A 23297-nucleotide genomic window follows, 5' to 3' on the forward strand; every position below is an offset into this window, starting at 1 on the left:
CTTCCTGACCTAATGCGTGACTGTGAGTCCCTTATGATTTTTCTTAGGATAAACAAAACCTATCTTTATTCGGTTATCCCAAGTACTTAAAGGGAACTGCGCGTCCTTTAATAAAACAAACCAAACATTGATTCCTAGGGGCAAATCTAGATAGTGGCAAAACAAGCCCAAGAAATATTACTGAACAGCTTCCAAGACTGAACAAAATCCACTTGAGCCCACAGTTACAGTTCTTGAGCATCGGCTTACTTTTCAGAAAGCTTAATTGTAAATATCCAGTAGACAGAAGACCAGCAGAAAAAGGAGTCTATGTGTGTCTTAGTAATAGGCTCAAGTACAAGTAACTTTGTGTTTCTTGTTAGGTACAATAAAATATACCCTATATTTAGTGCCTGAGAGGGTCAGGTTGAAGCTCAATACCCTTTTAGACATAAGTAAGAATTTTACTTTCCCAGAGGAAACCCTGAAACAAGCCAAGGAGAATTTAGAGAGAGGCTTCCAAAACTGTCTCGTGTAAGCCCAGAGCTTTGGTTTGGAGTCACAGGTCCTATTTTAGTTGACAACAAAGAAATTAAGATTCTGAGAAATATCTTATTCACAATCTACTAAACATTTAATTGAATTCTCACAATAACACTTAAAGATAATTATCATCTCCATTGTATATGTGAGAAGGTGAAAGAGAACTTTGCCTGAGGTAGTCAATGCCACAATGGAGGTGAGAACCCAGGTCTCCTTTCTTCCAGCCCAAGTTTCTCTTCATTACACTAAGCTGATCTCTCTATTTCATGTCATATGTCAAACAGACAAATATAGGGCTTGGGTCAATTAGAAAATAGATAAAAGAATCAGAGATGATTTTTTAAAAGTACAGATAAAGGCCTAAATGACAGAGGTCTTAAAAACCTAGCATATATAATTTAATTCAATGAAGGAATCCAATGCAGTTTTTTTATTAAGGATGATATGGTAGAAATAAGGAAGAAATCATTCGGAGATAAGGGAGCACAGCATTGGCCTCTTAAAGTTCTTATCAAGGGAAAGACAATACAACCTGAAAATTTTTCAGAAGAGTAGAAAGTAGTGATTTTATTAGACCAAAAGTTACTTAGAAGTAAATTTTACCTGCAGCATTTGTTGAAGGAGTAGAATACTGCCAGGAGACAGCCATTTTGGAATGTCATATTTTCCTCGCTAAAGAAAACAGAGTTAAAGTAGGTTAGATTTAATTATTCTTGACAGATTTTCTGATCAATATATTGATTTGGTAAAATTTAACAGAAATATAAGGGAAGCAATTTTTTTAAGATAATATTTTATTTTCCCCCAATCACATGTTAAAATCATTTTTAACATTTAAGTTTTGAGTTCCAAATTCTATTCTTTCCTACTTCCCTTGGTCCCTCTCTCCACGCTGAGACTGTAAGCAATTCAATATAGATTATATATGTGCAATCATGTAAAACGTTTCCATATTAGTCATTTTGTACAAAGAGGCTCAAAGGAATGAAAGAAAGTGAAAAATAGTATGCTTCTGTCTGTATTCAGACAAACCAGTTCAGTATCAGTTCTTTCTTTGGAGGTGGATAGCATGCTTCATCATGAGTCCTTTGGGATTGTCACGGATCATTGTATTGCTGAGAATAGCTGTTATTCATAGTTCTTCATCATACAATATTGTTATTACTGTGAACAATGTTCTCCTGGTTCTGCTCACTTCACTTTGCATGAGTTGATATAAGTCTTTCCAAGTTTTTCTGAAATCATCTTGCTCGTCATTTCTTATACAACAGTAATATTCCATCACAATCATATACCACAACTTATTCAGCTATTCCCCAGTTGATGGGCATCCCCTCAATTTCCAATTCTTAGTCACTACAAAAAGAGCTGCTACAAATATTTGTATAGGTCCTTCCCTCCCCTCCCCATTTTTATCTCACTGGGATATAGACCTAAGAGTGGTATTGCTGGATCAAAGGGTACGCACAGTTTTATAGTCCTTTGGGCATAGTTCCAAATCGCTCTCCAGAATAGCTGGATCCATTCACAACTCCATCAACAGTACATTAGTGTCCCAGTTTTCCTACATCCCCTCCAACATTTACTATTTTCTTTTCTTTTTTTGTCATATTAGCCAATCCAATAGGTGTGAAGTGGTACCTCAGAGTTGTTTTAATTTGCATTTCGCTAATTTTAGATAATCAAAATTATCTATTTTATATTTCATAATGCTCTTTATATCTTATTTGGTTCTAAATCCTTCCCTTATTCATAGACTTGAGAGGGAAACTATTCCATGCTCTCCTAATTTGCTTATGGCATCACCCTTTAAGTATAAATCATTTTGACCTTATCTTGACATATGGTGTGAGATGTTGGTCTATACCTAGTTTCTGCCATACTTTTTCTAGTTGGGCAGCAATTTTTTACTTTAGGGAATAGGAACATTTATAGCATATTTTGGAGCTAACCCTCAATTACATTACCAGAAGAAAGCAGTGGTAGAGTATTGACAGTGAAAAGATTAGGTCTATTTGGTTTTGTAATGTATCATATGATTTTTTGGTTATAAATGATAAATATGGGTATCATTTTTTTTAAATATTTGTAAACCTGTAACACACATCAATTCATAGTGAGAAAGAATGGCCTAGAAGTAAACTTGATAGCAGAGGAAAAATAAGTCAGAATTTTAAAATAAAAGTGGCTAATCCACAAAGCAGGGCATAATTATGCAGGCTGACTACAAAAGCATGCTGTGACATAACAAAACTCCTGAACATTATTTCTTAGAATTCATCTCTCCCTTTTGAGAATGGATGAGACTTATAGACAGATAGATGTGTGTGTAAATTAAAACATTCTGATGACCAGTTAAAATTAAAATTAAAGGACAAAATATTAATTCGTTATAGGACAGGAAGTAGACCTCTGATTTCATAAGTGCAGGGAGTTCCCTGTGAGTAATTTTCTCAAACAAAGGCAGGTGACCACCTTCTGGACAACTTCCAGTCGTAGGGCTTTGCCCAGAGCACTGAGATGTTAAGTGATTTACCTAGGGTCACATGACCAGTATGGATCTCTGAGAGGTAGAACCTGTCTTTAAGAAAAAAATCTATTTCTAAATCCCAAAGAGAGGACTTCTACTATATACTATTAAAACCTTTTCTTTTGCCTCTTTCAATTTTATTTCAATTCTGTATTTGCTAGCTAGCATGATGAAACCATTCCCAAAGAAATGGTCATTTTAAACTGAAACTAAATCAAAAAGCAAAGTCTGAGACCACCAAGTCTCAAAAACACTAAAAGAGGAGACATTGAACATCTGAAGATTTAATGCTACATCCCCTTATCACAACCTGCATTTGCACAGCATCTACCTTGATGCCATGCTCCATCTCGGAGTAGCAGGGGTTCCACATTTTCATCAAAGGAGCCCCAGCAACCATAACAGCTGCTGGCATTCACAGAGGACTCTACATTTTGCCAAGCACTTTCCTCACAACACTCTTATGCAGTAGATAATGTATTATTACTGCCATTTTATAGATGAAGAAAGGGCGGTTCATGGAGGGTAAGTGATGTGCCCATGGGCACACTACTAATAAACAGAAAAGCAGGAACTTGAACCCAGATCTTCCGATCCCATGTTCAACGGAGGGGGTGGGAGGGGAGAGAGAAAAGAGGGAAAGGGGGGGAGGAAGAGGAGCAGGAGAGTTAGTATGTTATGGGGTAGAGTGGGGGGTAGATGAAAGAAATCATTCAGAGCTCAAGAATATGGTGGTCAAAACAGAGGAGGGTAGAGAACCTAGGACAACAGAAGAAATACGGATCCAGTGCTAGAACACCGAGTATGTTATGAGTCTGTAATGAACAAGCTGACTTCAAGCCCCTAAGTATGTAAGCTAGCTGATGGTGCAGATGAGAACCACATGCTTCTAAGGAGCATTTCTGGTTATCAGACCTACGAAATCAAACTGTTTGCAAGCTTAGGAACTCTAAATGATAAGCATGCTTATTAAATGTCCAAGATGGAGTCACTCTCGACCAGAGCATTACTATGACAAATGTATATTAGGAGTACCAACCTTTTTTTCTGAATTGCATAGCTCAAAGAGAATGGTGAAGAAGCCTAGAGCTGTTCTGAGCACAAATAAACCAGCGACTCCACATGACCCTCTAGCGGAAATCTGCTGCACTGCAGAAATCCTGCCCATAATTAACCCCAGCCTTCTTTCCAGGTAATGACATGACATTACTAATCAATCAAAATCGATCAGTAATCACTGAGCAGCTAGTACCAGCTCTTTTATGGGGAGGGAGAGGAGCAACGTTTACAAAGCTGAATAAGACGGAGTTCCACAAAGGACCTGAAATCTACATGGAGGGAAGGGCAAGTAAGACAAGGCCACAAACAGCTCTAACGTGAGGCAGAGTTTCAGTTTCAGAGACCAGATGACAACTATTTTGGGGGTGGGAGAACAGATCAGGAAGGATTCATGAAAGTGGTCACATCTGAAATGGACCTTGAAAGCCGGGTAGGATTTTAAAAGACAGAAACTGATAGGAGAGTTGGTGTGAGTGGCGACTATTCCAAGCAAAAGAAATAACGGGAGCAAAGTGCTGAGGCAGGAAAGCATTCTGGGCACAAACATAATCTAGCTTAGCTATATGTAGGGTTTTGGGGCCTATCCTTTCTTGCATCAAGCTGTCTCTACTCCAGGCATGTCCCTTCCTCCTTCCTTGGATCTACACAACCTGCGCCTTTTTCTGGAACCCCCAATACCCAGAAACTTCCATACTGGAAACTTCCCCATTCAACCTCATTAATTAGCACCTCTCTGCCTGTGACGAAAGGCAGGAAAATAATCAGACACACCTGATCAAGACCCTCCTTATAAAATACCTGGCCTCCCACATAACAGAGCAGCACCTTTGAATGGAACTCCAGATGGGAGAAATGGTAAGTCCCTGACATAAGCTTGGGCCAGGTCAGAAGGGCCACCTCTTCCTGAGTCATTAATCTCTTCTTCCTGCTGATGTGACATGAAGATCATTTCGTCTGAGACCAAGATGCCCTGAGCTGGCTAAGTATCACTGAGATTGGGTTCACAGACCAGGTCAAATTGAAGATTTGACTCCAAAAAGGTTTGTTTCTCTCTTACACTACTGCCTCCATCTGGAGTTTCTCCAAGAAAAGCCTCCTGGTAAATAAACTCAGGTGTTTCCCAAATGTGAGCAATAGGGTCCCAAGCTCCTATTGAAGCATGTAAGATACTAAAAGCATACTATATACAGAACATACAGGGCACACATCTAGTTGTACTCATCTCAAGTGACTATGATGCAACTGGGTGTCTCAAGTTACACACCTTCTTTGAGTTAAAATGCACTTGAGATAAAAGCCTATTGCCTTTTTTTTTTTTAGCACTGATGGCTGATCTGCACCATCTGTGAAATTATCAAAGTTTCTCAAAAAGGCAGTAACAAAAGGAGATAGCATCTAAGGTGGAGACACCAGGCTCTTGGGGGCCAAGGCCTTGCCCTAAGGGCTGTGATCACCTAATTAAAAGGGTGAGAAGATAGGTTATATCTCACTTTCACACAATCATGCAGCTTATCTCCAATGCAACCATAACTATTCTTATTACCCAACACCTCCCTAGACAGCAGTCCCTCAGAACCTAACTACCATCCAGGCACCTACAGGAGCACCTGAGCTGGTGACAACAGAAAATCCTCACCCAGCCCATCAGGTCACTTCATGGCTATGACAGCTGGCCCTCAGAAGTCAAGTCAAGTCATAATAAATGTGTGTTGACTTGACTCCAAAGATGGGCTCTGGGGCTGTGAGGGCAGTGACCTGTAAGATTCCGCCCCCCCCCCCACTCTTTTGTTTGGGGTTGGACAAAATGACTCACATGGGATGAGCAGGAGTGCAAATCTGAGTACATTATCTTTCCTTCTCTTCCAAATTTCCCTATTTCTGTCAAGGACACTGCCATCTTCCCATTTCCTCCATGATCACAACGCTGGTGTCATTCTTAATTCCTTACACTCTCTCACCTCCCACCCAGGTCTTGTTCCCACCTCCACCTCTCTCCTCACAGGGCCACTGGCTTATTCAGGCCCTCAATACCTCTTCCATAGATTTCTGTAGCAGCGCCTTACTTGAGTTCCTGCCTCTCACATCCCAAGTAAACTGGGCCCAACACAACAGCCTCATGGTGCCCTCTTCACTTGCCATGCCCTTTTTAATTTCTATTTTGGGTTAGTTTGGTAATGGACATAATCACTAGTACGCAGCAGTAGGAGGGGGACAGATTTTACCTGTGGTTTCGTCGCTACAGGGAGCTCCCAAGTGAGGAAACTACCAATGCAGAGCTGCTCCTTTTCTGCAATATTTTCTTTAGGGGAGAGGCAGAGAACGAGTCACCCTCTCCATCTCCCAAGCAGCCACTTAGGGTAGGATCCCACTGTTGACCAGCACAAAAGCTCTGACCTGCCTTGAGCTCCCAGGAGTGCTCATCATATTGGTGCTGGACAGTGCACTGAGGATAAGCACACAGCACAACGGCAGCCCTCCGAGACCTAAGAGCTGCCTAGAACAGGAAGAAGTTAAAAGACTTTGCTACACACTCAGTACGTGGCAAAGGCAGGACTAGAACCTAGGTCTTCCTAGCTTCCAGGTTGGCAGGTATGCAAATGTTTGGAGACCTGACAGGTGGCATACAGAAAATTCAACCCATAACATGAAGTAAGGCCGTGGTTATTACATGGAAAACCCTACACGGCAGGTATTTCTCTGAACTGCCACCACACCTCCAGCTCCCCTGGCATTCTAACCTACAGGGCACCTTGGACACAAGGGTCTTCACTCACACAGCCTAAAACATGCTAAAGCTGTGGCTCTAACTTCCAGTTTAAACTGAAAAGGCACAGCAAACACTCTAAATTCAGGGAAGTCCACGTTAGGAATGCAATTGTTCATTTTATATCACTGACAAGGGTGTGGGGGTATATAATCTTCCCCATTCCATTAGTATTAGACTAAGTATATTTTATAATTTTTAAATATCTTACAAAAACCATGTTCATTTTGTTTTAAATTGTAATTTAGAGTTGTTAGAAAGCAACTATACTCTTAAGCTATCTTATTTTACTTTCCTTAAATGAATCATTTAAAGACTTTGCTGATATTTGAGTGCCAAGAACTGCAGTATATCAATGCTCATCCCTGAACAGTTATGGTACATGAATATAGTTGAAGTTAATAAGATTACTACTCACTCTAATTTATTAGTAGTCATGCTACAAATTGCAGTTGAGCTTTTGGGTTAAAAATGCAGAAGATAAACAAAATAAGTCTGCCTCAAACCAGACTTACATACAGGATATGTCAAGTTTTGGTGGGTTTTCAATCAAACCAGGAAGCATTGAGTGAAGTGTTATTCCCAAGTGAGGAATTTTAGCACATTCTAGGCAAGGAAACATACTGCATGCAAGTGATACGACACCTTAATTAGATTCAACCAGCAGACTGTATTACATTGCGACTCGGAACAATAGTTCTCAGCTGAGATTACAATAAATTTCAAAATCTATAATGTGTGAAATTAAATTCCACAATAATGCATAAAAGTCCTAATTTGAATCAATTTTCAACTTGCAAAAACATGAAAACCTAAAAAACAAAATTCAAGATAGTAGAAACAAAGAATATGTAGTATTGGCAAATAATATTGATTAGGGAGGTTATATTTCTCCTGAACACATTCATCTCACTGCACAGAGTTAAAGATGAAAGGCCAAAATAAAATGAACTCAAATTTTTAAAGTTAGTTTTCTAACTCACTAACATACAACCCCCAAAATGACTAGATGACCAGGACCTACCAAAAACTACTATGTTTTAGGGGATTTTGTTTGTTCTTTTAAGGCAAAGAATCTGAAATTTGCATATGGATAATAATTTACCATGAATAGACATCACTAGAATAGCTGCCGTTTTCAAAGACAATTAATATACAAAAGTGGGTGTGTTAGAAGTCCAGAATTACTGCATAAAACATATTTCATTGGCCAAATAGAGGTATAAGAATTTTTTTAATCTAGATATGTAGGAAAGCTATTAACAGCCACTTATCAGGTGGTAACCACCAAGTTGGTAGCTTGGGGAATATCAGTAGACACAGATTCATAGGATTTAGAGCTAAGAGGCACCTTAGAGATTGTCTAATCCAAACCCCTCATTTCACAGTTAAGGAAATAAATCCAATGAAGAACCGATGAAGTATTTATTACGTGTGTACATTCCATGCACTATGCTAGGTGCTGGAGATACACAACACAAAAGTGGCACAGCCCCTGACGTCAAGGAACACACACCTCAGGGGAAACAAAAATGTTCATGTATCTACATGTATATACAAAATAGATATGAGGTAAGGATGTGAGGAAGACACCAGCAGCTGGGGAAAGGGGGGTGGGTTTGATTTAGCCTTTGCAGTTATCCCTGGTTGTTTTGCTTACTGCTGTGATATTACGGCAGTTTCCTCTAAAATACTGAAGAGCGGGACAGCTAGGTGGTGCAATGAGTACAGCACTGGCCCTGGTGTCAAAAGAACCTGAATTCAAATCCGGCCTCAGACGCTTGACACACTTACTAGCTGTGTGACCTTGGGCAAGTCACTTAACCCCAATTGCCCTGCCACAAAACTAACTAAATAGATAAATAGATAAATAAATAAATAAAAATAGTGAAGAGCTCTTCATCAGGTTTACAAAACCTTCATGGAACAAAATACTAAATTTCCTCATACACATATGTGTCTCAAATCAGAGGCTTCATGTAACAGCCATCTAAGTACGTACCACAATACAAAACACTGAGTTAGGTAGTTAGGTCCTAGAGAGATTAAAGACATGGTTCCTCTCCTCATGATGATTATAATCTAGGAAATGACCTGAACAACCTACCATAACCAAAACCACAGCGATTCCAATCATTGTATTTTATAATTGAATTATTATCGCATGAACTGGAATAACCATAATCACAATACTTATTGATATGGCATATAATCTCAAGCTATCATAGGACCCTGATTAATTTTTGCTCTTAGGTACAGGACCACCTCCGCTCTATTCACTTCAAAGATCATACTCCGTTATCCTGAGAACAATCCTTTGCCTAGAAGTCAAGAAGCTAAGAGTCTAGTACAACAAATGTGACCATCGATGTGACCTTGGGCAAAACCTTTAGAGGGATTCTTCAGTTCCTCTCTCCCTCCCCAGCCTCCCATCCTACCGCTCTTTAGAGCAAGAATGGGGTACTACATGGCTCTCAACTACTACTGTTAAATCATGTTGGTAGGCTTGTCCTATTTTGACTGCCTTTCCACTTTCTATTCATGTCTTTTGTAGTGCCCTTCTAATCTCACAACTGACAAAAAGCAAATCCTCTGGATTTAGTGATTTCATAATCTTTAATCAAAACAATGTCCTTCAGTTTTGGTCTTAAACAAAAATGACCTTTCAAGGAACATGTGTTGGAGGGCAACCAGGTCCATTTGGCTCTATTCTAATATGCTACTGGGAACATTCCTCTTCCCTAAATGATACTTACTCTCTTCTCTGTTCATTCAGTTTCCTATCTAAAATATTCCCGATGTTTTCTTCCTTCCTCCCCTAACCTCCTCATCACGAGCAATAAACAAAAAGAATCAAGGAAATGCTTCCTCATCAAAACGCTACTTTTTCTGCTTTGAAATGATCACCAAAACACTCGTCATAGCAGCTTTTTTAAGCAAAATATCCTTGGGGGTGGTGGGGGGGGAGGATTGAGGAAAAGTGTCAACAAAGGTATTCTTAAAGAGTTTTTCTCTCTTCACACGGCTTAGACCCAGAGCTAGAATTATCAATGCTGTTACCAAGTGGAAAGCTGTAAGCTACTACTACTGTAAGACACAATATGCTTCAGGTCCATGAACATACTATGAAACAAGATTCAAAAATGTTCAATTTCCCCTCATTAGTCATACTGGCCTTGAAGCTCAAGCTCAAAAATTAAATATGAATGAACAATATATTCCATTAGCTGTTCTGTGTCCTTCCTCATTTTCTGCTCCTTCCCTAACTAGAAACATACTAAGTTTTCCATTACCCCTAAAAACCAAAAACAAACCCCAAATCATCCCTCAGACCTGCTATTCCCACCTTAAACCTACCATTTTCCCTTTCTGCATCTTCCAAATTTCTAGAAAGAATAATCTATACTTGTTATCATCACTTTGTCATCTTGCTTCTGTCTAAATCTACTGAAATTTCTCTGCATCAATATATTAGTGAATCCCGATGTGTAACCATGGGCAAGTCACTTATCTCCAATTGCCCTGCCTTCCCCCCTCCAAAAAAAAAAAAAAAACAAACAACAAAATATATTAGTGAATCCCTAAATCCAATAAGTTTTTCTCTATCGTAAAACAATTTAGTTTTCTACATAACCATAAATCATGCAGATTATGTATAGAACATACATATAAAGCAATATTTATAGCTATTACTTTTCGAAACTCTGAGAGAAAATTGAAAAAAATGTTGGCAAAAGTGCAAGAACAGGCACTCATGCCATCGATAGGCCCGCGAAAAGGAAAACAAATTTTGGAGCAAAATATGGAAATTCATTGTAAGAGCTATATCTAATTTTTTCTATTTTTTTTCATTAAGAGCTATATCTTAAACTTTGTATTGCTCGGGTTACATCCAAAATGTGTCCCCCAAAAAGTGACATTCATATAAAATATTATAACTGCCTTACTTGTAATACCAAAAAATGGAAACAGCCTGTATGTTTATAAGGACTGGAGAGTAGCTAAATCAAGTACAGCATATTAATTTAATAGAATATTATAGTGCCACAAAAAAATTATAGATATGAAGTTTATGCAAGGAAATCAGAAATGACCTACACAATGATACAAAATTAGTCAAATGACAAGCATTTATTAAGCACCTACTGTGCTAAGTGCTCGGTACACAAAAAATGAAATAACCCCTACTCACAAGCAGCTTATATGTAAGATCAGAAGCAGCATCATGAAATACACATTAACCATAACTATATATAAAGTAAAAAAGGGTCAAATATAGTGGAACTTTAGATAAAGTTGGAAAGGGACACAGGGCAAATATTTTTCTGATACTTATGAATACATTTGGTCTTTCTTCGTTATATGTTAAGGGCTTTACAGAAAACCTCAATCTTTAATCTATGTATCTTCTTTGTTAATGGTTATTAAGTTCATAATAAAAAAGAGCACTTTAATGTAAAGATTTAGTATAAAAAAGGATCCTTCTGTCATTAATTAGCTCCAACTAAAAAATGGCTCTCCATAGGAGGTGGCACTTGAGATAAGCCTTAAAGGCAATTAGGGATTCTGAGACAGAGAGGTGAAGAAGGAGGACATTCTAGGCAAGTGAGATCTATACAAAATCATGGAGGAAGGAGGAGATGGAATGCCAAGATTGAGAAAGAACAAGTAAGTCAGTTTGAATGAAAAAAGGTAGTAACAATAAATAAGCCTGAAGAGGTAGATTGGAGCCAAACTGTAAGGGGCTCCAAATGCCAAGTGAAGAATGGGCTGCAAAGACTGGAAGCTAATCAGGAGTCTATTGCAATAGTACAGTTGAGTGGTTAAAGACCAGACAAATCCAAGACAGTTTTTGGAGGTAGAAGAGATTTAGCAGATTAGCTATGGGTTTGAGGAAGAGTAATGAAACAAAGCCAGTTCTCAGGTTGCAAGCTCTGGTGGCTGAATGATGGTACCCTCAAGAGAAAAAGGGAAATTTGGAGGTCAGTAGATTCAGGGGAGAAGAGAATGAGTTCTGTTTTGGACACACTGAGTTGGAGATGCAGGACTAAAGAGTGAAATGAGACCTGGATATAGGATCTGATGAGATTATCAAGAGAATACACAGAGAAGCAGCACCACAATTTGGTAATGAGACATAAATTCGGGGGTGGGGGTGGTGTCCAGACAGGCAGAAAAACAGGATAGAAGAGTGACCCAAAAATCCAGGGAAGTAAAAATATTCAAGAGGGGGCTGTCAATAGTCAAAATGCTGCAAAGTTCAAAAAGGATGAAGACTAAGAAAAGGGCATCAGAGTTAGCAATTGAGAGATCATTGGTAACTTCTGAAAGACAAGTTTCAGTTGAAGTGTAAAGTTAGGAGCCTAAATGCAAAAATGTGAAAGGTGGATGGAAGAAAAGGAAGTGGAGGCAAATTTTTTTCTAAAAGTTTGACCATGAAAGGAAGGTGAGATATAGGACACTGAAGAGATGCAGGGTCAAGTGAAGGCTTTTTTAAGAGTGGTGATATCTGGGAAAGTTTGTTGGCAACAGGGAAGGAGCCAGCGGAGGAAGAATGAAGACGAAAAAGAAAAAAAGTGATTGAGGGGGTAAGCTCCCAAAGGTGATAGAAGAAAATGGGATCAAAGGCACAAGTAAAGGGACTGTCCTTGACAAAGACCATCTTTTTTGCCAAGATCGGAACAAAGGAGGAAAAGAAAAGTGAGGATGATGTCAAGGGATTCTGAAATACAGACTCAGAAGAAAGAATGCACTCCCAACTGTGACTTCTGTTATCTTGTTAAAATGGGGTGGCAGAAGGTGTATCAGCTCAGCGGCAAGAAATCATTTAGCACAAAAAACTTATGTAACCACATACCATACATACTAGATACTGTCAAACTATGCTGAATTTTAAGTAATATCAACTATCTGTCTTCATTATTTCCTAAGCTTATAAAAGAGTAGATACAATTTTTTACCAGTTCATAGATTCTTATTTTATATGAGCTTGTTCTTCCAACATTTTACTGTCCCCTTTTCTCCCCACAACTAAAGATAACATTCTCATAATCCGTATTCTCTGTGAGCCAAAGAAGTATCAAGAATGGACCTCAAATAAGCAGTAGCCCATTCCGCCTTTGGCCATGGTGGTAGAGTTGTAATTCTTCTTGCTTCCCATTGCTACTTCCAGATTCTCCCTCTACTTCTATCACTCAGCAACCTTCCCCTTCTCATGAATTCCAAATTTATTATCCAATCTAGATGCTGCTGTTACCTGACAATCCAAAGGACATTCTCTTTCCTTTCTCAATGAGTTCAGTTCTTGGCTCACAGTTGTCTACTCCATCCTAACATCTGCCCTCATTCTAGGCAAATATAACATAGGTGTCAAATGTTCCATCAAATATCTTAACTTTGAAACTTCTCAATCTACTCAGCCCCTATGACCTATTCCTCCATTCTACCCAATCTAAACAGCTAGGTCCCAATTAGGAAAAATAACAAATCTTATGAAGTGGTCACAAGTATTCAAAATCACAAAATCCGAATTCAAAAATCACAATATTATGCACTGCTTCCAATCTCATCATAATAGAAACTGCTCTCTCTAAACTTACCATGATGGCCTAATTGCCAAATCTAAAGTGTTTTCTCAGTTCTCTTAGAACTTCTCCCCCTTAGAATGCAAGCTGCTTGCAGGTAGAATTGCTTCTTTCATGGTATATGTATCCTCAGATTTGCCTGCAATATAGGAGACACTTAAATACTTGATTGAGTGATTCTCGACCTCTTGTCTCTACTGCTAGACCTTCTCTCTTCTGAGCTTCTGTGACTCTGCTTTCTCCTGGTTCTCCTCCTACCTGGCTAACCACTTCTTAGCCTCCCTGGCTGGATCTTGATCCACATCATGCCCACTATCTTCCTAGCTGTGTGACCCTGGGTACATCACTTAACCTCTGATTGCCTCGGTTTCCCTATCTGTAAAATGGAGATAATAATAGCTCCTACCTCCCAGGGCTGTTGTAAGGATCAAATGAGATGATATTTGCAAAGCACTTAGCACAATGCCTGGCACAGAGTGAGTGCTACATAATCAATTATCCAGCTGTGGTCTCTCTCCTGAGCTCCAATCTCACATTACCAACTACTTAATGGACATTTCAAACTAGATGTCCTACATAGCCCTCTCAAACTCAACATATCCAAAACAGAAGTCATCATCTTTCCCCAAAAAGTCACCCTCTCTTTCTAATTTCCCCGACTCTCAAGAGCAAAGACAACCTTTCAGTTACCTAGTGCTATCCTCAACTCCTCTTAATCATCCCACATATCCAATCAGTTGCCAAATCCTGTAACTTCCTTAAGTGTAGGTCTTACTACTCAATAAATCCCAGTAACTCGCTATTTCTCCTAGGATGAAAAATAAATTTGTTTGGCAATTAAAGTTCTTCACAACCTGGCCTCTTCCTATCTTTCTACTCTTAACTCTTCACTCCCTTCTATGTGCCCTATGATCTATCCATATGGATCAGCCAACTTTTAATCAATCAACAAGCATTTGTCAAGTACTTAGATATGCCAAGTACTACACTGAGGGATACAATGAAATGTGAAAACAGTTCCTTGCTCTAAAGGAGTTTGTATTCTAAAAGGAAGACAGAATTTAAACAAATAGGCACATACCTGATACATACAGAGTAGATGGGAAGGTACTTCTGAGGGAATTTGAAGAGGAGATGGTTTTCATACGTAACACTCCATCTCACATCTCCAGGGCTTTGCACTGCCCATCCCTCATATCTGATTCTTATAATCCCTGGCTTACTTTAAGATTTAACTAAAATATCACCTTCTAAAGGAGGCTTTTCCCAGCCCTACTTCCAACCCCCAAGCTGACAGAGTCTTCCCCTCTAAGACTATTTACTATTTATCCACTTTATAATTATCTTGAAGTAATGAGCTATGTATGATGGTCTCTCCCATCAGAATGGAAGCTTCTTCACACAGTGCATGGCACAGAGTAAACCCTTAATAAATGCTTGCTGATTGACTGGATGGTTCTGTTAATAGTTATTTCTTTAGATCAAACCTAAATATGCCTCTCTACAATTTCTACCCAATCCCCAGTAACATGCAATCTTGAGAACCAAGGCTGTCTCACATTTGCATTCTATATTCTCAGCACCCAGCACAGTGCCTGGCACAGAGCAGATGCTTAATAAATGCTGACTGCTCTGACTTCTGCTTCCTTGGGCCAAGCAGGACAAGTCCAATCTCTTCTTCAAACAACAGCTCATCAAATACTTGAACATGAGCTATCATGTCTTATCCAATACCCCAAGTGTTCTCCTCCCCTAGGTAAACATGCCTAGTTCCTGGAACCAATCCTCATATAGTATGATCTTTGGTATCCTAATTTCCCCACTCTGGAAAAAAGGAAAAAAAAAAAACCTGAAAGATTTAAATGTGAATCCAGATCCTTGAAGTTCCTAAAGGACAAATGAAGTAGAAAGGACTATCAAGCCATTTGCCTCTCATTGCTGTTCTAACGCCCTGCCCCACTTTAATGTTTAGAGGACAACGAGAGACACTTCACACTAAAGAATGAGAGAGAATCAAGGATGGGAAACAGCAGGGCCAGAAATGAGGATCCCATGTGAGTTCCCTCCTACAAAGGGCAAAGTTTAGGCTGGATGGGAGCCAAAAGGCTGCCTCTCTCCTCCTTGCCCAAGAGCACTTTCTGCAGAGGTACAGCACAGTTCTGGAAGGCTCTACTCACAAAACAAAGGATGAAAAATAAACTTTTCCCATGTGGTGCTTCTACAGTCATAATAGGACTCAATGATGCCTTATAGAGCCCCATGCAATTAAATGCCAGCTGTATCAACTAACTAGGATAATTTTAGTAATAGGCTCATGATACCTAGAAATGGAAGAGAACTTTGGGGTCACAGTCCAGTCTGGTTGTTTTACAGATAAGGACACCCAGGACACGATAAAGTCTAAACTTTTAAAGTTAATAAGCAAAAGAGCTGGGATTTGAACCCAGGTCCTCTGATTCCAAATCCAGTGCTCACTCCACTAAAGCACAGTACCTAAAGAAATCTATCAGCCTGTCCATTTCCTTGGAATGCTGATGTTCTTTATCCAAAAGGCAGAATAGAAAAAAAACGTATCAGAAGGTTTAAAATATTAGAATAGCTTTTTGGGATCAATAAACACTTTGCCAGTAAGAAAATACACAGAGAGGGCTAATGAGGGTTGCTTAATGTTTTGTGAAACTGCAGCAGCGTCCATATGAAAGGGAAAACCGTCCCGACACTCAGAAACAATGCTTTGTCCTTCTCCCTATACTGAGCATGAAGCATAAAAGTGAAGCCGATGATCATAATGCTTCTCCTTCCTATATCATTCTATTCACACAGCAGCATCTGGTTTTTTGCAAGGTTTAAAATTTGTGCCCCGTAGAATCAAGCATTACAGAAGTAACTACGGTGGCCACCAATTCTTTGAGGAAGTCTCCAGTTCCTGCTGCTGTTTCTCTAGAGGAATTAGAAGGGATTAAGGGACTTGGTTGCCTCTGGAACACTACCAGATGTCAAGAGTCTGTCCTCCACCCTACCTCCAACCCCTTTTCAAGAATCAAGAAGCCAGGCACAAAGGGATTTAACAAAGAAACAGTAGCAGATGTTGCTGCTGCTATCCCTATGGCTTCCCAGCTGTGAGGATGTTGAGCTCCCCAGCCTTACTGACACCATTCCAACTCTGGCTCCTCCCACATTTTGTAGCTTTAATTTGCATTAACTGCATTAATTTCAAACCTCACTGTAATGGCTGAGAAACCACTGAGGCAAATGAAAAACCTAAGGTTAGGATCACAGTACCACATGTTAACTGTCTGCCACCTCCCATGCTACCTTTCTGCTTCCTGAGAATAGGATTTTTCTAAATCAAATCTTCCCCACCACAACTAAATGGAAAACTGGGGCCTGGCCTAGCAAAAATAATAGGACTACAGAGCCTGAGTAAGTACAGAAAGAGAACAAGGGGAACGATCCACTCTCTACTTCAAACAACTCCATCTCTTCCAGGAAAAATAAAATACAAACACAGTAACACAGACATCAGTAGCAGAGGCTTTAATGCGGCAGACTCAGCTGAGCTCTGTGGCCCATGTTTCAATCCCATGCCCAGGGTGACTGCCCTGCGGGCTTGATCCCTTATGCTATCAGACAGGATCCTTTTCCCTTCTAAGTCTTGCTGGTTTTCTGGCTTGAGTAAGAAGAGAATCACAGATGTTTAGATAACACCTTCTCATGTAACAGATGAAGAAACTAAGTGCAATGACGTTTAGGCGGTCAAGGTCGGTCCAATTAGTAGGAGAACCAATTCCCTTTACTGCTTACCAAGTGCCCATGGTATACTTCATTTGTTTTCCCTTTATCATACCTTAGATATTACCGTAGATATTCACTTTATTGTGGGTTCAGTGATAGACCACTGCAATAAAATGAATATCACAATAAAGTGAGTCACACAAATTTTTGATTTCCCAGTGCATAGAAAATTTATGTTTATACTGTACTATAGCCTACGAAGTGTGCAATAGTATTATGCCAAAAAAAACCAATGTATATACCTTAATTAAAAATACTTATTGCTAAAAATGCTAACCATCATCTAAACTTTCAGAAAGTCATAATCTTTTTGCTGGTGGAAGGTCTTGCTTTGATGTTGATGGCTGTTGACTTATCAGGATGGTGGGTGCTGAAGGCTGGGGTGGCTGTGAAAATTTCTTAAAATAAGACAACAGTGAAGTTTGCCACATTAATGGACTCTTTCTTCCACAAAAGATTTTCACTGTAGCATGTGATGCTGTTTAACAGCATTTTATCCACAGTAGAAGGTCTTTCAAAATGGGAGTAAATCCTCTCAAACCCTGCCGCTGCTGTATCAACTAAGTTTATGTAATATCCTTCAATATTGTTATGTCTCAGAGAATAGGGATGCCCAACGAGAGGGAGAGAGACCGGGGAATGCTAAGTCAGTGGAGCAGTCAGAACACACATAACATTTATCAATTAGGTGTGATTCATGGTGCCCAAAATAATTACAATAGTAAAATCAAAAATCACTAACCACAGATCACCATAACAGATATAATAATAAAAATGAAAAAATTTGAAATTTTACAAAAATTACCGAAATGTGACACAAACATGATGTGAGCACATGCTGCTGGAAAAAATGGCACCAGTAAGACTCGCTAAATTCAGGGTTGCCACAAACTTACCATTTGTTAAAAAAAAAAAAATCTGCTAAGTGCAATAAAGCAAAAGCACAATAAAATGAGGTATGCCTATACTTCAATGGATCGATCATCTCATTAGCACTCCCTCCGCTAGTACTGATTTCAGTCCATCCACACATCATGAGAATTTTGTTCATATGCTCCAATAATAAGACCTCTGTAGAGAATCTACCTGTGCTAAAGACCTTCTAGGTCATCTAGGTCTTTGAGATTTCCCAGGGACCTGTGGAACAATCGAGCTGGCCATCTGTGATTCCTCCCTCTCATTATATGATAAGCCACACTATTTTTCTGACTACATTTAGGAACAATCTTTTCAAAAATTATATTACCTGAGTAAGAACTGATATAAAGAAATGACCAAAGAAATGTATTATCTTAATCACACCTAGGAGCTAAAAAACAACAAAATAATAATTTTCAATGGCAATCACTTTGACTTGATCACTTTCGTGATCTAAAAACTTGACATTCCACTTTCTTGTAATAACCTATCATTCCTATGTCTCACCTCTCCTATTCTTCAGCTTCATGAAAATATTTCAACTCCTAAGCAACCACTGCTTTTCACTTTCATCCTTTCCCAATATCTACCCTATAATTAACTGGTGCAGTTCTACATTTTCCTCAACTTTCAAATCCCTTACCGCCCCTTACCAGCTCCAGCTTATTGCTGCTTGTGATTTTTAAGAAATGCTACCCGCTTCTGTACCTTTGCACATGCTGAAATGAACTGACTACATTCACCACAAATGTATGTTTTTTTAAACATCAACTGGATCCTCACTGAAACAAGACAACTCTTATACCTCCCTAAGTGGTACTCTATCTTACTCCCAAAAAAGATTGCTTGAAACCTCTATCTCTTTAAATCTCCAAAAACACACCTTCCTCACCCTTTTAGTTGAGGATTTGCCCCATATTTCATACAATAAAGCCCAAAGAACTTAGAAAATAGTTCAACTATTAAACATTTGCACCCACTGGTTAAGCAGAAAGATCTGGGAGTCAAGGGAAACATTCAATTAGAATATGAAATTATTTCAGTTTCTTATAAAGGACTGCGGAAGGCTATAAACAATATCACCTCACAAGCAGCAATAGAGGTAAAGACAAGTTTCCCGAAAGTTTGGAAAGATTTTTAGTTACGTTCATTCCAAAAGCATCCTGGAGAGTGGCCCAAGCACAAAATGCCAATGCAAGAACTGAAGCTGATAATTTGAATAAATGAATAAAACACCAAACAATGAAAAAATATGTCCAGATGGCCTCAAAAGGCTCATGATGGAAAACGCTATGCATATCCAGAGAAAGAATTATGGAGTCTGAATGCAGAGGGAGGCAAACTAATTGCTCTTTTTTTTCCTTCTGCATTGGTAACTAAGGTGGGGCTCCAAGGTGGGCCCATGAAGGGAGGTCTGATTATATCTTTGCTCCCAAGTAGGCCCAAACCCCTATGTCCTAGGTGCTAAGCCTATGCGGGAGTGAAGCCCTCAGGGTCCTAAGAGCAGCTGCTAAGACCCGAGCTAATAGTAAGAGTTTAAGTTCTGGTAGCTCAGATGACCTCTGATGATGACTAAAGAGTGCATAAAAAGAGAAGACAGAGCTATTTGCTTAGGGCTCTCACTCTTGGCCTTGTGCTGATGTGGAGACTCTGGGCAGCTGTAGTTAAGAGCCCTCCAGCTTGTAAACCCAAATGTTCAAACTTTGTTGAACTCTGGTAACTATGCGTTGAGATTTGAATCAGACGAGGTCTGTCTGTTGAAGTTAGTAATTTGTGTATGCTCTGAAGTTCAGAGTGCTGGCTTTTCCCACTGAACTGAGTGAATGATATTTGTATGCTGGATTAAAGTAAGATTGTTAATCCCTTAACGTTGCTTTCCTTAGTAAAGCAGATCAAAAGAACCTGGGCTTGCAGCATTCCTGTTGTTGGGCTTGTGTTCATTTTTCACCCCCACAGCAGCTGCTAGCCAAATTGTTACATCTTCTTTTTTGGTTTCATTTCTCCTTTTGCATGATTCATTCCATTGGTTACAATTCTTCTTTACAACTGGACTATTGTGTAAATAAGTTCAATGTGAAGGTAAATATTGAACCTACACTGGATTACATGCCGTCATGGGGGGGGAGAAGGAGGGAGAGAAAACTTGGAATTCAAAAACTTGTGGAACAGAATGTTGTAAACTAAAAATAAGAAAATAAATTTATAAAAAAAATGAGTCAAGAGAAGTCTAAGAGACAAACACAGAAAAAATTAAACTGACAACAACTATAAGGGCCTAAGGGGAGAGGCGGGGAGTGGAGGAAGGTTAGGTATAAGAACAAGAGCTGCTTGATGATACAAATCAAGTTACAAAAAATAAAATGACAAATGAAATGAGAGTCCTAGGTGAAAAACTGAAAGAACAAATGGCTTAGAAGAGAAGGTGGGAAAATCTTATACGAATGAATTCTCTGAACAATATTAAATAGAGAGCAATAACTCCATGAAACAAAAAATATCAGAACACAATCAAAAGATTGAAAATTTTTTCTTATATGAAGTATCCATTATAAAAACAATACGAAAAAAAGTCAAAGAACAATAATTTAAGAATCACCTGACTCGAATGGGGAGGGGTGGGGAGAGAAAAGATGGCAGCAGCAAAACTCACTTAAGCTCTCCCCCAAATCCCTCCAAACACCTGCAAAAATATGGCTCTAAACAAATTCTAGAGCTATAGAACCCACCAAATAACAGAGGGAAGCAGGTCTCTCGCTCAAGACAGCCTGGATGGTCACTGAAAAGGGTCTATGGCACCATGCTGGGAGCAGAGCGGAGCCCAGCCCAGACCAGGACAGACCAGGCGCTGAGGAGATCAGGTGGAACAGGCCTTAGGGCCCTGAATCACTGAGCTGTGGCAGCTACCAGACTTCTCAACCAACAAATGCCAAAGACAACTTAGCAGGTCAGTGGGAAAACTGCTGCATGGGGGTGAGAGGAGTTCACGGTTGGCCCCAGCCCCGGGGGCTGCAGAAGTGGTACAGTGCAGGGGCAGCAGCATTAGGAAGCTTCTGCAGCTCCTTCCAGAACTCCAGTGTCAACTGCTTCCAGCCCCAGGCCCACTGTGTGGGAGGAATTAAGCAGCAGATCAGAACGGGAGTGCAGAGAGCACTTGCTGGCACAGAGGCAGGGTTCCCTTGCTTTGCTCTGCTTGGATCTGGGTCACAGTTCTGGTTGGCAGTTCTTGGGGGAGGAGGAGCGCTGGTGTGGCAGAGCTTGCTGGATAGAAGCAGCTCTGAAAACAGCAACTCAACGCCCCTGAAGCTTGGGACACAGCACTCATCACTCTGAAGGCAATCATACCCTGACAAAAACCTCAAGGGTCAAATAGTTGGCTTGGAACATGAGCAAACTATTGAATCTTTTGTTGGTGACAAAGAAGATCAAAACATACAGCCAGCAGAAGTCAATAACATCAAAGAGCCTGCGTCAAAAGCCTCCAAGAAAAATATGAATTGGTCTCACCATGGAAGAGCTCAAAAAGGATTTGGAGAAGCAAATAAGAGAAGAGGAAAAAATGGGAATAGAAATGAGAGTGATGCAAGAAAATCATGAAAAACAAGTCCATGACTTGCTAAAGGAGACGCCCCAAAAAACTGAAGAAAATGAAACCTTAAAAAATAGACTAACCCAAATGGCAAAAGAGCTCCAAAAAGCCAATGAGGAGAAGAATGCCTTAAAAGGCAGGATTAGCCAAATGGAAAAGAAGGTCCAAAAGATCACTGAAGAAAATACTATCTTAAAAACTAGAATGGAGCAAATAGAAGCTAGTGAGAAATCAAGAAATGATAAAACAGAACCAAAAGAATGAAAAAATTGAAGACAATGTGAAATATCTCATTGGAAAAACCACTGACCTGGAGAATAGATGCAGGAGAGATAACTCAAAAATTATTGGACTATCTGAAAGCCTTGATCAAAAAAAGGGCCTAGACATCACCTTTCAAGAAATTATCGGGGGGGGGGCGGAGCCAAGATGGCAGCTGGAAAGCAGGGACTTGCTTAAGCTCCCCCACAGGGCCCTCCAAAAACCTATAAAAAATGGCTCTGAACAAATTCTAGAGCTGCAGAACCAGGAAATGGGAGAGGGAAGCAGGGCTCCAGCCCAGGACAGCCTGGATGGTCGCAGGGTAAGGTCTATCCCACAGAGCTGGGAGTGGAAAGGAGCAGAGTCCAGCATGAGCCTCATCTGGACCAACCAGACCAGGAGCCAGGTGGAACAGGCCCTAGCACCCTGAAACAGTGAGCTATGGCAGTTACCAGACTTCTCAGCCCACAAACACCAAAGACAACAGAGAAGGTTAGTGGGAAAAGCTACTAGGACAGAGTGAAAGGAATTGGTGGTTTGGCCATCGCCCGGGGGGAAAAGGAGGTGGTGCAGCTCTGAGGACAGAACTACAGCTGCAGTTGCTTCTGGCCCCAGGCCCACCTGGTGGGAGGAATTAAGCGAGGAATCTGAGGAGTGCAGAGCCTGCTTAAGATCTGAGTCTGGTCATGGTTGGCGGTTCTTGGGGGAGGAGTAGCGCTGGTGTGGCAGAGCTTGCTATGTACAAAAAGCTTTGAAAACAACAGTACAGACCTTAAAGCTTGGGGCAAAGTACTCTCTACTCTACAAGCAGTCATATCCTGACAAAAAGCTCAAGGGTCAAGTAGCTGGCTGGGAACATGGCCTAGCTAGGCAGTGAAAATGGACTCAGATTCAGACTCAGACTTTGGAATCTTTCTTTGGCGACAAAGGAAAACACAGCATACAGCCAGAAGAAGTCAACAAAGTCAAAGAGCCTACATCAAAAGTCTCCAAGAAAAACATGAACAGGTTTCAGGCCATGGAAGAGCTCAAAAAGGATTTGGAAAAGCAAGTTAGAGAAGTAGAGGAAAAATTGGGAAGAGGAATCAGAAGGATGCAAGAAAACCATGAAAAACAAGTCAGTGACTTGCTAAAGGAGACCCAAAAAAATAAAAGAAAATAACACCTTAAAAAATAGACTAACTCAAATAGCAAAAAAAGCTCCAAAAAGCCAATGAGGAGAAGAATGCCTTGAAAGGCAGAATTAGCCAAATGGAAAAGGAGGTCTAAAAGACCACT

The 23297-nt window shown here is 39.9% G+C and overlaps 1 protein-coding gene across 1 annotated transcript in view; it reads right to left on the minus strand.

Moving 5' to 3' along the window:
• The window catches only part of MELK (maternal embryonic leucine zipper kinase), a 94519-nt gene that overhangs the window by 25952 nt on the left and 45270 nt on the right, over nt 1-23297 (minus strand). Inside the window, exon 9 of the mRNA XM_036736301.1 lies at nt 1126-1194. Coding sequence (XP_036592196.1) covers nt 1126-1194 — 69 coding nt within the window. The remainder of the gene's footprint in view (nt 1-1125; nt 1195-23297) is intronic.

Source organism: Trichosurus vulpecula, chromosome 1 (assembly GCF_011100635.1).
Source record: "Trichosurus vulpecula isolate mTriVul1 chromosome 1, mTriVul1.pri, whole genome shotgun sequence".
In the NCBI taxonomy this organism is placed as follows: Eukaryota; Metazoa; Chordata; class Mammalia; order Diprotodontia; family Phalangeridae; genus Trichosurus; species Trichosurus vulpecula.